General features: G+C 43.8%; 1 protein-coding gene across 1 annotated transcript in view; it reads right to left on the reverse strand.

Annotated features, from left to right (window-relative positions):
* Positions 1–17,079, reverse strand: part of LOC138298970 (sulfotransferase 6B1-like) — a 306,443-nt gene that overhangs the window by 97,460 nt on the left and 191,904 nt on the right. The window contains exon 5 of the mRNA XM_069236917.1: positions 8,392–8,486. Coding sequence (XP_069093018.1) covers positions 8,392–8,486 — 95 coding nt within the window. The remainder of the gene's footprint in view (positions 1–8,391; positions 8,487–17,079) is intronic.

The following is a 17,079-nucleotide window of genomic DNA, read 5'->3' on the forward strand; positions in this document are numbered from 1 at the left end:
CTTTTGTGGCTAATTAGCCGTAATAACGATTATGAACTGAACTGAACTGAAAATGTTGGTACATAATCTGTACTAACTTCTTAGAAATGCTTTTGAGAGATGTTACAAAATTGTGTCACAGCAACACAGACAAACATTATCTCACAAAACGTATTTTTCTTCATTTTTTTCTTATCCATATAGGTCAACGCTCATCAGAAGAGGGCAATGTGGAAGACCATTGCCAAGAAGATGTGGACTCTAGTGGTCTATAAGAGGTGCAGCACTGATTGCAAAAGGTGGGACGACCTACAACGCTGGACCCAAATTCATCAAAAGTCCAGCCGAGCCTGTCCTCCTAACGTGGGAAGCATGTGCTGTGCACCCTGACCTCCCTAATGGCCTACATACATGCTGCAGCCTATCTGAATCTTGAGGGGCAGTTAAGAGCCCAACAGCTGCATCAAGGGGGTACATTCTTTTGTGAGTTTTTATTGTTAGTTAACAATGTTTTGTTACAGCAATGATTTATTGCATCAACATTAAGGTTGACACACATCTGATGCACAAAATGATTTCTGAAAGGTGTAAGTGATGCACAAGGTGTATGATGATGTGTTTTGTGTATTGATTTGTGTTAAAGGTTGCCACTAGATTGCTTATCACAACCCAAGGACTGTTTTGAGTGGACACATGCCTGCATAAGAAAATAAAAGGTACCTGGATTTTGTCTTTGTTCTGAGGGTCAGTTGTACCAAACAGGCCCCAATTCAGTATTTGGTCAGGTGTGATGCTCCATCACAAATGTGATGAGGTAATGTGGCCTATCACAGGTGACAAAGCATACAATTCACCTATGATACGACGGATGTTTCCAACTTCACATTGGTGAGTTGGAAAAATGACCAAACAATATTGAACATCTGGTCCAAAATGACTAAATACATGTGTACAAAAGCAACATTTCTTAGCAATTACAATTGATAATAGGTTTTCACAGCAAGATTAAAGTCAATTCATGTTGACAGTAGCAAACTGGCATGGAGCCCTACTCCTTCACAAATGTGCATGGAAGCCATTCTGGTTCACAAAACATGAATTTCATAGGCAAACTTCATTCAATCAATCAATCAATCAATCGAATATTTGTAAAGTTACTCACCCGCTATGGTCTCAAGACACTGAGAGAAGCGAGGGAGGGAAGGGCTGCTACTGCTCGAATAACCAGGTCTTGAGGCGTATCCTGAAGGTCAGGAGGTCCTGGGTCTGTTGAAGGTGGGTGGGGAGGGTGTTCCAGGTCTTGGCGGCGAGGTGGGAGAAGGATCTGCCGCTGGCCGTAGTTTGATGGATGCGAGGGACGGCAGTGAGGGCAAGGTTGGCGGAGCGGAGTTGACGGGTTGGAGTGTGGAAGGTGAGTCGCTCGTTGAGGTAGGCTTGGCCTGTGTTGTGAAGAGCTTTGTGAGCGTGGATGAGTAGTTTGAAGGTGATCCTCTTGGTGACAGGAAGCCAGTGCAGGTCTCTGAGGTGGGCTGAGATGTGGTTGCGGCGAGGGATGTTAAGAATGAGGCATGCAGAGGAGTTCTGTATACGTTGTAGTTTCCTCTGGAGCTTGGCTGTGGTTCCTGCGTAGAGTGTGTTCCGTAGTCCAGTCTGCTGCTGACGGGGCGTGGGTGACCGTTCTTGTTTCGGTGGGGATCCATCTGAAGATCTTGCGAAGAATGCGGAAGGTGTTGAAGCAGGAAGAGGAGAAGGCGTTGACTTGCTGGGTCATGGTGAGTGATGAGTCGAGGATGAAGCCTAGGTTGCGTGCGTGGGTGGCGGATGTTAGTGCGGTTTCTAGGGTGGCTGGCCACCAGGAGTCATTCCACGTGGAGCGGTTGGAGCCGAGGATGAGGATCTCTGTCTTGTCCGAGTTGAGTTTGAGGCGGCTCTTCTCCATCCAGATGGTGATAGCATGCAGTCCGTCGTGGAGGTTGGTTTTGGCAGTGGCGGGGTCCTTGGTGAGTGAGAGGATCAGCTGGGTATCATCGGCGTAGGAGACGATGTTGAGGTTGTGGGATCGAACGATCTTGGTAAATGGTGCCATGTAGATGTTAAAACCAGTTAGGCTGAGAGAAGATCCTTGGGGAACGCCGCAGATGGTTTTGGTGGCCCCCGACAGGAAGGGAGGAAGGCGGTCTCTCTGCATTCTGCTGGAGAGGAAGGACGTGATCCAGTCCAGAGCTTTGTGGCGGATCCCTGCGTCGTGGAGGCGAGTGCAGAGGGTGTGGTGGTAGACAGTGTCAAAAGCAGCTGAGAGGTCCAGGAGGATGAGGGCCACGGTCTTGCCTTTGTCGAGCATGGTCCTGATGTCGTCGGTTGCTTGCGATGAGGGCAGTCTCGGTGCTGTGGTTCCTACGGAATCCTGATTGGGAGATGTCCAGCATGTTGTTGTCTTCCAGGAAGCGGGTCAGTTGGCCGTTGACTATCTTCTCGATGACCTTCGCCGGGAAGGGGATGAGGGAGATGGGTCGGTAATTCGTGAGGGCGTTGACTTCGGCGTGCTTCCAGCTCTCTGGGAAGGTGGCGGTCTCGAAGGAGCTATTGATGATCATACAGAATTGGGGGGCGATGATGGGGCACGCTTTGTTGAAGACATGGTGGGGGCAGGGGTCGGAGGGAGAGCCGGAGTGGATGGTGCTCATGGTTTTGATGGTGTCCTCGTCGTTGATGTGGGTCCATGAGAGCAGGAGATTGGTGTGGCTAGGTGCGTCGAGGTTGGTGGTGGCCGTGATGGTGATGGGGGTGAGGAGTTCTGTGATCTTGCGATGGAAAAACATGGCGAGGGAGTCGCAGAGGTCTTGCGATGGAGGGGGGTCGATGGAGCATGACCTGGGGTTGGTGAGTTCTTTGACTTTGAAACAGATAGGAATGTGTACACATTGGGGACAGAGTAACACATACCCCAACAACATTTGTATGTCCTTTATTAGGTCCAGATGATGTATCAATGTTGGAGCATAGGAGTTTTAGAAAGGGACATTTGAAGATGGACAATGTACATGTTAAAAGGTTTTTTTCACTAGATATTTATGTGACACAGGTTCACTGTTCAAAACAACCAATCTGTAACATTCAGAGGTGTTAAACAAATCCATGAGGAATTTGAAGTATTTAAGTGAGATGATCTAAAACGAAATGGCTCTAATGATGGTAATTTCCTAAACTGTGGTAATTTCCTAAACTCTAAGCAGGTGAAATATTGAAACTAGGAAATGTTTTATAAGATGACCTCGTGACTATTTTGATTTGCAAAGATGTGCTAAAAATGTTGTATATGGGATTTCAGCACCTGCAGCAGCAGTTAAAGGAGACATTGGCCAAGAAGGCGGAGAAGCAGCTGGTAGGTGGAGAAACATTGGACACCAATGGACACAGTGGGATGGAGAGTGAGGGGCCTGGCACAGAGGTCACTAGCTCTACATCTACTTTGGAGGCCTCCAGAAGACCAGTCCCTAGTGGTGGCAGACCAGACAGGACCTGTACCATCTGCATCCTTGTCCGCCACCCATATTTCAATCTTCACGCTCCCTGTTGCTCACCCAATAGTTGCCCAATCCTGCCCTCCTAAAAGGATCGGGGTCTCCACTGCCACAGGCACCCCAACCCCCACCCCTGGCTGCGCTTAGTGAAGAGGCTATTGGCCTCTTACACAGCATCTCTGTAAGCCAGACAGCGATTGTGAACAGCATCCAGGGACTTAGATCCAGATATATCAAAGGGTTCACCCATTCTGTGCCTATGGGACAATGTGTTCATATATATGGCTCTTAGGGGGTAATTTTGACCCTGGCGGTACTGGACCGCCAGGGCTAAAACGACGGAAGCACCGCCAACAGGCTGGCAGTGCTTCCAGGCGTATTACGACCGCGGCGGAAGCGCCGCGGTCGCACCGCCGGGGCCGGCGGTATTCCGCCACTTTTGCCCCAGCGGTGTTAATCCCACTGGGCAGCGCTGCTTGCAGCGCTGCCCAGGGGATTACGAGTCCCCGACCGCCAGCCAAACCGCTAGGAAAAGGCTGGCGGAACGGGGAGTCGTGGGCCCCCTGACAGGGCCCCATGCAGCTTTTCACTGTCTGCTATGCAGACAGTAAAAAGCGCGACGGGTGCAATTGCACCCGTCGCATGGCTGCAACACTGCCGACTCCATTTGGAGCCGGCTCCTATGTTGCGGCCGTGATCCCCGCCGGCCCAGTGGGGATCTCCAAATGGCCACGGCAGGGGTGCGGCCGCATTGGCGGCCGCATTGCGGTCAGATCTTGGCGGGCGGCTGACGCCGCCCACCAAGGTCGTAATGACCCCCTTAGTTTCCAAATGCAACAGATGGTTGCATTCCTGGATGCCATTCATAGTTTCTTGTCCGTCATGCAGAGATCGCTTACAAAGATAGCCTCTGCACTGACCGCAGCCCTGCAACCTGGCCCCACATTGTGCCACTACTCCTGCCCTTCTATCCCAAATCCAACCTCCCCCCCAATACTAAGCACACTCACTTCTTTGCATGCACAACAGACAAAAGCAGCACACCCACTCACAAACACAAAAAAACACAAGTGTACACCTATCCATCAGACATACACTATTGACACTATATCCACAGGCACCACAACACCCACCATCACACCAACAACCACCAAAACCACCACACCCACCACCACAGATACAACCACCACACCCACAATACCCACCATCACAGACACAATTACCATACCCACAACCACAACATCCACCATCACAGACACAACCACCACACCCACACCACACACCACCACAGACACATGCAACCTCACTACCATCACAACAACCCCAGCCACAACCACCAGCACACCCCCTAGTAGCACAACAACTTCCACATCTACATCATACCCATCCAAACATACCACACACACACATATACACACACGCAAATCAACCCCACCAGGCACTCAAGCTCACAGTCATCTGAATACAGTACACGTACAAAACCACACACATCCGAACATACACACTCACATAAAAGCACACACACCCCAACACCCACCATATACACACACACACACACACACACTCACCCACCCAAACACCACACATCTTCCAAGACAAACACACCCAAATATACACCAGACCCACATGCGCCTGCACACCAGACACACACACAACACCCACTCCTGCTCCCTCTACCGCCCACGTCCCATCCTCTTTCACCCCTTCTACTCCTTCTCCTCCACCCACCTTTACTGAATTCCTGGCCCTGATCCCAAAGAAATCAAAATGTCCCCTCCCAAGAAAGATCACTGAGGTGCCACTAGATGCCCCTTACTGAGCAGGTTATACTTGGCAGTGTAATTAGGAGGAATGTTCTGGGCCTGAAGCCCCCAGGTTCATTAATGGTCACTTTTTTTTACATTTTTGTTGGATTGATAATGATAGACGTATCTCATTCTTCAATTAAATGTCATTTATTTTCACTAACTTTGTTGTGGCATTATTTTAAATTATTGATTGCTAAAAAATGTTATTGATGCAAATGTGTGTAACATTAAGTTATGTTTATTTCTGACAGTGACAGTTTTTATTTTTGACATATCTACATAGTGCATATGTTAGTGTTGGACATCTGTGTTGGACGTGATAATTTTGGTGCAAACATTCATCAATATACTGGACACTTACAGCAGAATTTTTGTAACTTGTGAATGTAGGTGTGTTTATTTTAAAATGGTGTGTTAATAATAAACACATATGCATTACACATGGTAAATAACACTTTTGAGTTAAATGGAATCTAAAGGTTAACAGAAATTGCACAAGACAAGGTGAAATATGACATTAATACATCTATGACATGTTTGAAGTTTAGAGGTGACATTGGTTGTACGTTTTGTGTAAACCCACTTGTTGCATTGTGCAGTGCAATTACAACATTATATTGGATTTATGTAGTTACGGTGAAGTGTACTGTTTATGTATATGATATGGTAGTTTAGGGAAAATGATTAAACATACTTGTATGGACACATTTCGAATTACGGATTGATGTAATTTATTTTGTGTAGGTGTCCATTGGCATGAAGGCAGTTAGTGCCAGAGTGGTGAGTGTTAAAAATATATAGAGGTGTGTTTCTTTAAGTTTTGAAAACTACTAAATTACATACATATGCATTGCACACCATTGTACTATTGCTTGCAAGTATTTTGTAAACATACAAGAGTCCAGAGCTAATATACACAGACAATTCTGGTGATAACAGGTAAAAAAGCCATTTACTCTTGGTTCTGGTGATGAAGGGGTTGATTTCATCATGGTCCAGTATCAGCACCAAAGGCATGACTTGTGCGATTGGGTCCATGGAGGCAAGTGAAGTGAACAGAAGAGAAAATGGTAAGTTTCATCCTTTTATCCCTTCCTAACCATAAGCTCAGATGTGGAGGTTTAGGCATTACAGTTGCATCAGTGGGAAGGCACAACTTCACTGGCCCAGCGGTAAAAGCGGCTGTGGTCTTGCCAACAGCTTTTACCTATGGCGCAGTCGACGTGGGTGTAAAATACTGGTGGTGATGGCGGTTCGCTGATGGACTTTCATCTATCGGCCCACCAGCATCTAAATAGAGCGGGTGGACCACCTAGTTGGCAGACGGATTATCTGATGGAAAACCGATGACAGGACCAATTGGGCCAATATCTAAAGCAGGCCTTTAGTCAGGGGACCAACCCGTCCCAGCTTCGTAACTATTGGCATATTGCAGGAGTTTGAATACGACAGACCAGCGTGGGTGCGCAGCCAGTGGACAACCTTGTTTTTCATTTGGGCAAATTACTCCTATACACCATCAGCTAGACATGGTACATTTGTTAATACAGTCACATATGAGCAAGTGTCAGGGGTAGGTTCATTGATATTTGTTTAGATCCCAAAGTCTGGCCCACCCTTGTGCTTACCAGTGCCCCTCCCACACCACCTTCCTCCCACCTCCTCCTCCAGTTCCAGTTCCAGGCTGCTGTATCTCTGTCAATAGACGTTGTTGTCAGAGAGGACAGAGGTACACAAGGAAGAGCATGGTCGGGGGAAGAAGAGAGCGATAAGCGGCGTTCAGCAAGCTTGATTTCTTTATTAATTACTCCAACTGTCCTCTGTTAAAAAACATCAAAAGTGGCACCATGAGCAACTTTAGAGCTACTCTCCTGTGGCTTCTGCTTGCCCATTTTGAGTCAATACTTTGTAGGAAGAAAAATGAAATCACAGTAGCTGAGACACTCCGAATGAAAGAGGAGTGTCCCAGCCCAGCCTCCTCCAGGAAATGACAAGCCCGGTCTTGGCCCAAGCACGCACCCAGGCGCATCTCTCATGCCGCCGGTCCAAGCACTCTTTTGAGCATGAGGGTTGAGTTTCCAGGAGGTCGTCCTGTACAGCAGCAGCAGTGAATCGTGGGGGATTGGAGTCCCTTCCACCAGCAGGCATAGAAGTCATTTTCACACCTTTGACACATTTATCCCCTCCCATGACCAATTTGCAGCAAACTCTGAAAAGACCCCATACAAAATTGAGCCTTTGAATCTACCAAATTTGGGGGCACATTTAAGAAAAGTAGTGCTTCACACAGTGCAGAAACACTTTTCTTGCACACCATAGTGCCCCCCCTAACGCTACCAGGTGTGCACATTATTTAAAATACTCTGCACCATTGTGGTAGTTAGGGGAATAGTGCCTGAATTTTTGACACTAGTCCAGCGCTTTGCAGGATTTGCGTAAAAAATTCTGACTCTTCTCCTGCAAAGCACCCAGAGGCCCATTGTAAGCAATGGAAGCCTCCTTTTCATGGCTGCTTCGAGCAGGCGTTAAAAGTGCCAAAAAACTGTTGCAAGGAAATCTCTTAGATGGAGGGACACCCCCTTTGCATACATTATGCCTGGCACAGGCATAATGTTGCATAAAGGGTTACAAAGTGGCTCAATGCATGCATTGCGACACTTTATAAATATGGTGCCGCGTTTTTGGCCTTCCAACGCCACATTAGCTTCAAAACATCATGCTAATGTGGCATTGGAATGGCGCTAGGGGCTCTTAAATATGCCCCTTGGTTTTTATTAGTCAAGGGGACACCCTTAACTGGGAGGATTGTAACTATTGCATTCTAACTGTGCTATTACTGGGAGATACTCAGAGGGCAAACGTTCAGTCATAAATAATCAAATCTGGGCATTTTGAAACATCAGTGGTATACAAAGGGTTGAGGAAAATGATGATGATGGCGAAGTGATTGTTGTGAAGACAGCGACCTGGAATAAAATGTGACTGGACATATACTTTTGTAACTTAAACAGTGCATTTTAAGCACAAATCATTTACTATGTACCAGATACAAACACATTATCTAATCACAAAAGCAAAAATACCTGTTTCATATCTTCGAACATTACAATCATTACATTCTCATCGTCTATATGCTTATTCCAAGCAATGGCGTGGTCAAAATATGAGCCGTAGGCAACTGAAATGTAAAAAAATATAAACTGTGAGCAGTGATTATTACACCGAATCTCACCCTTCAAACGCACTATTGAGAAACAGATCACATTCACTTGTTTTAACCATTCACTCTTCCAAATGTTACTTCCCAAACAACCTCGACAAGTCCTGTGCAGATAGTGTTATTTTTTGACCATTTTATTTTGATTTTCTTTATAACAATACTGTTATAGAAAAAATGACAATCACATCTTGAAAAACATTACATTTACTGCAGGTATAATATGGATGAAAGACACTGAGCTGCAACAGTTAAGGATATCCAGGAAAGGGCGTCTGCATCGGAGGAACTGTTTGAATTTGACTCCATTATGTTAAGTCCAACTTTTCGGATCAGCTCTGGGACCTGGTTGTGATCAGTTTCTATCAATCTGTCCCGTCTCATGAACGTTCAGAAAGCTGAAGCACCTGGTCTCAAGTTTGTCCATCCTATAATGGAGAGCTGCAACCAGTGGCGGCTGATGACCTTTAAAAGTGGTAAGTCCTAATCCTTGGATCGAATTCCAAAGAGGAATTTCTTGAAGAGTTCTCTCACACTTTCTTGCACTAAGTTTACTGTCTTACTCTAACTCACCCAATCTCGCTTGGTCTCACTGATTCACACAGTCTCACTCATTCTACTCTGGCCGTCTCTGCCTCACTGAGCCCCACTCATTCTCATTCATTCTAAATTAGTCTTACTGTGACTTAGTCTCACACATAGTAAAACCCAGTTGCACTCATTATCAATCTTCCTGACTCGCTCACATTTATTCTCATACCTATTGGTCCTTACTGTCACTCATTCTCACTCACTGTTACTTATTTCTTCACTGACTCTCTCTCATTTTAACTCACACACATAGTCACATACACATGCTCTCAGTGCTGGGATTTCACCAGCGCTGAACAGTATCTCTCATGGCTGACGCATGCACCTTCATGACCCTGTGTTAGCAATCAATCAATGTCACAAGCTGCCTGAATGCAAAGTGGGTCTGCATTTGCTTTCTATTATTTCAAGGGTGAATAATTCTTTACTCTTCATACAATAATAATGGACCACAAAACAAGGAGGGTGTAGTGTGGCTGTGGAGCATATAACAGAGAACCACCACTTGCCTAGGGATACCTATCCATCAAACCAATCCATCCATTCAATCATCCATCCTTTCACTTATCCATCCCTCCTTTCATCCATCCATCCTTTCGCTCATCCATCCACCCTTTCACTCAATCTATCCATTTGTTCCCTCCATCCATCCATCAACCTCCCTTTGGCACATCCATCTAGCCACCCTTTTACCCAGTCATCCACCCTTACACCCATCCATTCACCTTTCATCCCATCTATCATCTATTCATACATCCCTCCATTTACCCTTTCACTCAGCCATCTATCCTTTCACTCACTCATCCATCTAGCTAGCTATTCACCCATTCATCAATTCACCCTTTCACTCATCCATTCATCCATCCTTTCATCCAGACATCCATCCGCCCTGCCTTACACTCATTCAGCCATTGTTTTACTCATCCATCTTTACATACATCCTTTCACTCATCCATCCTCACAAGTTAATTATGAGCCTTTGTCTGCCGAGCTGCAGCCAGAAGAGGCCCATAATGACCACCACCCCACTGTAGCTGCCGGGGGAGGTGACAATGCCTCTTATGTTATTTCCCTCCCTTGGGCTTCTACAGTCCAGATAAGGAACACTCTGTCATGCTCAGCTCAATAATGTTTTTTTCAAAGTGAAACCAATGCAGTGCTAAACACGTTCTACTGCCACCCATTGTACAGTCTGCTTCTCTGTGCAATCAACAAATTGTTGCCACCCGCTCCCTTCTTGTCCTCATCGGCCTGCCCCACCCCCAGCCATTGAATTGAATGGAGCTTTGCTAACTACTCCCTGAGCCACTGTTTTTGCTCCCCAAAGCAATCCAATCAATTGCATTGTAAATCAGCCCTTCCTCTCTGATGATGTCACTGCAGTAGCTTGTGCCTACAGGTGAAGGAATACCTCGGCTGGCTGGCACTTGCGCAGTAGGACATCTGCAGAGTTCATTAGAGTTCACCCAGGAGATTCAGCACACTGTCTCCGAGCAGTGATTTCTTTTCAGCTGCTCTGTGTTTATTTCCCTGTTCATGCCTCTCCCCCAAGGGTGGCAAGGCAACGCCCCTTTTGCCCAAGAACACCAGTCCCGCCTGGTTGCAGTTAGTCTCTCAAGTGCATAAATCATCCATACTTCCTCCCCAAATGTTTTGGAGGACTGATGTGTTGCTTCCAGAACTGGGCGAGTACTAAACATGTCAAAACCAGCAGATGAGTAATACACTTCCCATGTGGTGTGGTTAGAGGGTATTCACTGTTCTCCCGGCGGTTGCCCAGCAGTATCAGTGGTTGTAAAGGATTCATTATCCCCATTATGGCTCCAATGCATGAGATGACAGCTTTTCAGTAAACAATTTACATGACAACCACATGTAGAAAAAAGTGCTTCTCTTGCCACAATTGTTCCAGCGAGACTCTAGGTGGCCGAACATTAGCTGAAGCTGTGTAGGGGATAGATACTATCCAGTGAATAATTTATATGCATTCACTTCTTTTGTGGTATAAATTGAAGTTTGGTGGCCCTCTGCCCAATTCTGTTCCATGTGTCATCTGGTATCTCTCAACCAAGGTCTCTCTGCTAATATGTTGTGGAACTATTTTTAGTTTTGAGGCCTATGTCTAAGATTGCGGGTGGTAGCCAAGTTATTCCCTTCTGGACTACTATGTTTGTCAATGTAGCCTCTAATAGGGGTTTCTAGTGGACCATCGTGTACATCCCTGGAACCAGCCCATTGTAACAGCTGTGTAAATTAGAAGTCATCTACTCTATCCAGAAGCCACCTTTCCTGAATTGCCTTCTGAGAGAGTATCTCACAGCACCAGTAAAGATTGCTTAGAGAAGGAGGACTGCCATTATTCCAGCCTCTGAAATGAAGGTCACCAACCCCAGGGGGTAAATCAGGGTTATAAATGGTAGGGGTTAGTGGCAATGGGAACACAGTGGATCCATTCTTGCCTGTCATATGTTACTAATACTCTAATAAGATCTGTGTTGTGGTCAGCATTTACTGTCGCCGCAAGCGAGCCCACCGAGGGAACCAAAGCAAGATATGTAATAGTATTTGGGTGAAAGGATGCTCAACATTAACCCAATCCTTATTTCTGGGTTTATGATTCCAATCCAAAGCAGGATATAGCTGAGCAGCTGGAATATAGGATTTCATGCTCAGAAAGTCCAGCCCCTCTCTGTTGTCCCGTTATTTAGAGGTTCCCTTGAAACTTGGGGAGATAGACCCTTTCAAACTAAATAAATACATTTTCTGAATTTGTTCATCTATGGCTTTCAGGAATCACAATGGCAGAGTCTGTGTCACATAAAGGAGTCTCGGCACAATGTTTCTCTTTACCAATGTCATCCTCTCTAGCCAAGAAATTTCAAGTTCGCCCCAAGGATAAGGGTCCTTTTATAAATTCCTCAGCAGACAGAGCATATTTCACTGATATAGCTTGGTAGTGGTGTTTTTTAAATTAATACCAAGGTATTTTATGGGCCATTGTGTCTAGGTGAAGTCATGTTGGCCGAGGATTGCCTGAGCATCCTTGATGTTGACTGTTAGCCCTATCCTATAAGATTCTGTGTAGTTTATAAAAAAACCAGAGGCTGTCTCAAAACATGATAGTTCCTCCTTCAATGCTGAGATAGAGGTTTCAGGCATGGTAAGGAAAACTAAAACATTGTTGGCATATACTGCTAAACTAAACTTCTGTGTGCCCATCTTGACTCCCTTTAGGGTGGGGTTGTTTTGTACTGTTTGAATAAAGGATTCCATTGTGAGAGAGAATATCAAAGGGGATAAGAGGCAGCCCTACCTACTACACGTCCTGACGGACATTCCAAAGGAGTGTTCTCTATTGACTTTAATGTGTGTTGCTGGTTTTTGAAAATTCACCAAGATCATTCACTTCATTCTTGCTCCTAGCGGATTTTTGTCTAGTATTTTAACTATATATAGCCAGTTCACCTTATCAAAGGCCTTCTCCACATTAAGCATAAAGAAGGCGCATCAGAGTTTAGGCTGTCTCTGCACTTTCCATTGTAGAGTCTGATATTACCCCTTGTGTGGCAGTCTCTAACAAAAGCAGCTTTTTGGGGAGACATCAGGGTGGCCCAAATTTAACAACTAATGTGTAATGTGCGATGGTCATAAATAATATTATGTCAAATTGAATTGTGATATTCACAGAATTAAAAGATGCAAATGTTTTCTTATTAAGATATGACAGTGGATTTTAACCTCCCCTTTAATGCTCACCACGGGCTCTGGGTTTTGCTTCAAAGATATTGTTGGAATATCCTGTGACGGGACAAATAGACGTGTGCTGTGCATGGTAAAAAGGATAGATAAGCTAGTGGATTTAGCATGTGTTCTTGGCAGTAGAGAATGCACAACATGTACAACAAATGTTTTTCTTAATTTGAATGTTTGTATGATTTTTCATACACCCTGGATGCAGATATATATATATTGATGATTTAAATAATTGTTTGGTGCAAAAGTACTTTTCCTTCCATGTTTTTCCTAGGTTTCAGAACATGGACGCGGAGATGTGTTTTACTGCATATGTCTGGTTGTGTTCCGTTTTATGTTATTTTCATTGTTTATGGAAGTTTTTTGGGTACTTCTTAATATATTAAGTACAGTGACATGGATTGCCTCCATGTGTCAGCAGATTGCAAATACATACTTTCCGTACTGGCCTTCAGTATTGAAAATACCTACATTTGAATTTTCTTTTTCTCTCTCATACTACCTATACGCTATTTTCTTGTTCCTTAGAGCATAGAATGCCTTTATGTCTATGGCACTGAATATACTTGCATGTGTAATTGGCACCAGCTGCTTTGAGGTGCTTGCACTATTTTGTTTCCTCCTGCTGTGTTTTGAGGTTTAGGGGAGTAAATGTAATGATGTGTGGCACTTGTGATACTAGGCACACAGTTCAAGGATTATATATCTTTTGAAAAATGAATAAATAAGACAGAATTGTTCCTACCTCAAGATGTACAAATGTGGTACTATAATAAAGCAATAATTCATCTAATTTTGATAGTAAGGGTGCCAAATGTATATCTCCCCTTTCCCGTCCTGTTTTCTGTTCACGCACTGTGGAATAGTATAGCCAAATGGCATCTACAGACCCTGTGCAAAGTGCAAGGACTGGTGCATGCCACTTGCCCCGCATGCAACTTTCTTAAGGGAACATCTGAATTCCACAACATCATGCTTGTAGCAGAATGGAGAAGTGGCATCCGCCACTTGTAATACCTGCGTGCCCCAGCCCCACTAGCCTTGATGAAACTATTCAGTGCTTTGAAGAAGATGAATGGGATTCCAACAATACTTGTTATATACATGTGTCACATTTGTTTTCTTCTGACCTTTGGGGTTATCATTTATTAGTGAAATTGTGTGTGTGAATATTCAACTGTTACGTTGTCTTCTTGTGTATTTATTATTTGGATGTTGTCTTTCTTTTAAGATAGTATTAGTGTACACGATTAGCAGGGCTATCCAACTGTAACATTTTGCTTTTATTTAATGCATTGGTGATGTCATGAACGATGACTTTTGATACAGGACCAGTAAGAAATATTTGCATTAAATTGCATTAAATTATCAATGGATTTCCAATGTAATTTCCAAATAAATGTCCTGTGTTACAACTACATTATAAGAGGAGGGGTTAGTGTATTGGTTATGTACTGACTATGCAATAATGTTTGGCTAGTCACATTGATGGTATCACTTTTCTAAATGTTATCACTTCCTATTCTTTTTCAAGTATAATTAGAATAGTTTATGCTGCAAATGTTGCATCAAGCACTCACCAGAGGAAGAGAAAATGTGTGTTTCTGTGCACAAATGTATACAATGTTTCAATATCCTTGTTCTTCCAAAATCATGCAGTTGTGGACAGATTAGGGAGCCTCCTCCCCCCACACCCAAGACAGGGGTTTCCTGATTTAGAAATGATTTAGATGCATAAGCTACCAACACACTTCAGGCTCACCAAGGTACAGGTTCCCAATATAGTACAAATATGGTTTGAAAAGATAATGATTGTTCCCTTGATAAATGATATGTGAACGAAAACTCATTATTGCTGTCTTAACCACATTTAGTTGAAATAAATTGTCCCATTAACAGTGATGTTGAATGTATGTGCCTTATGATTCTACTGCTTTTACTATTGGTTACGCTACATAAATAGTATAACAGCCTGTGGGATTCTGTGTGTTCAAAGAGGAGGAAGGCCTACATGAGCTGTTCCCATCAAAATATGACTTTTTTCACAGACCCTCATGAGCTAAGAGACTAAGGGCCTGATTTAGAGTTTGACTGAGGGAGTTACTCCATCACAAACATGACGGATATATTACGATTCCATAATATCTTATGGAGATTGTAATATGGAGGATTTGTGATGGAGTAACACGTCCGCCAAACTCTAAATCAGGCCCTATGATACTTATTAGCACCATTAGATCAGGATTTATATTTTATAAGTATTGTTTCCAACTTTTTACATTTCATTGCAAATACCAGAAGCATACTAGGTGAACTTGGACTATGGCCAACATCCAAATTTTTAGCTCCTGAGTTCTGACAAGGGGCCTACAATTCTTTCCATCAAAAGTCTTGCAAGGGGTTTGGGAACATTCAAAACTGAACTGTGCCTACCATTCTCCAGCAGCGGGCGCAGTACATCACAGGAATAATGTGCTGAAAATGAAAGTGGAAAGATTTGTTCTTCTACTGAGGTGTCCTGGATGGATGCACTGACACTTGATTTATTGGCCATGAGAAACACTCTTACAGAGTGACCAAACCTGGCCCCACGAAATACGATCTGATGATTTGCTTTTACAGTACTGCAAGGAACTAACAGGCACGCTGAGTTGCCTTCATTGTCAGGTGTTGCAGGCCTTTCCTGACTCAACAACAAACACCAGCTGCACATGATCTCCAGCCGGAAGATTGGGGCTGGGTCACCTGTGAAGTGTGAGAGGCTGACCTCCTGAACTCATGGCTCTCACACTAAGAAAGAGCCTCCACCTCTGGAGCAACAACAAGTACCAGGAGCACCACCAACTTCATCGCCTGCAGTTCTGGCTGAAATACCTCTCAAAAACTTCAGTTCTAGAGTACCTGACCTCCATTCTAGAGCACCCGCTGCCTCTAGTACTGATAACCTATAACACAACAAATAAGGTACAGAAAATTGTTCATTTTGAAGATTTATTTAAAAATTCATTGAGACAACGATGTCCAACACCTCTTCAACGGCCACCAAGAAATTACTATGGGTACCAACAGTTTCTCTTTACTTCTGTACTGCTCATGGTGTCTGCTGATTTCACACAAATACATGTTATTTCAGAATAGGAACATTGAATGACACTGAGACTTTTGAACTTTGAGACTTTGACCTTCTTTCCCAGATTGACAATACAATTATACATCAAGGGATTCAGCAAACATGTTTTGTGGGAAAAAGAACTATGTTAAAGTGAAGTATGATACAAAGTTATATGTATTATGCCATTTGATGTTTGTGCATACCTGCTCCAACAGTGCCCAGTGGATAATAAATTACAAAGTAGTATGGCACATCACCTTTACTAACTATAGCTGTGAAAGAAATACACCAACATTAAGGCTCCATTACCTGTCTAATGAGATTTGTCATTAATAACAATGCATTATAGAAAGTCCCAGGGTAGGGCTCATAATAGGAGGAGTGGGTTGTTGTTAGGTTAAGAATAGATCAGTAAGTAGTGGACCCAAATATGCCTCCCAGATTCCTTGTGGAGGAGGTTTTGTTAATGTCCCATGTGTAACATTGCCAACACAAACTACCACAGATAGCAATACATCATGTATCCACTTAAAAATGACCACAAGGTAAAAATGATGATTCAAGACAGCAATAGTATTTATTCCCCAGGGTAGAAAAAGCACACATGCCAGACACAATATTTAGACCTAAACACTGATGGGTGCAGAACAGTGCCAGGAGGATTAGGAAAACCATGTATTTTTCTGATCAACATCACACCATGTACTTTTCCATAGCAATGAAGAAATCACCTTTTTCTGTATCATGATTGGATGATTATTTTCATGCCTTTGTGGTTTTCATGCATAAAAGACCCGATGACTGTTGTAAGACTCATTGCCCTGTGATTCACATATAAAGCTGCTTAGGAACTTTGACATTTGTCCATGTTTATTTAATTTGCTTCAACACCAAGGCTGAGCAGTGTGATTAGGCAATGCAAGGACCACATTGTTGGTTCTTTAGCAGGCATCAACACTTTAGCAGGCTTTAACATCAGTGTGAGTTGGGATTCTGACACTGTATCTGTAACTTTCTTGTTCCAAGATTTTGTTTAAGACTGCTGTAAATAGCTCCGCTAAGAGGTATATGAAGGCCTTATAGAAGGAAACCAAGGTC

The sequence above is a fragment of the Pleurodeles waltl genome, chromosome 1_2 (genome assembly GCF_031143425.1).
Source record: "Pleurodeles waltl isolate 20211129_DDA chromosome 1_2, aPleWal1.hap1.20221129, whole genome shotgun sequence".
In the NCBI taxonomy this organism is placed as follows: domain Eukaryota; kingdom Metazoa; phylum Chordata; class Amphibia; order Caudata; family Salamandridae; genus Pleurodeles; species Pleurodeles waltl.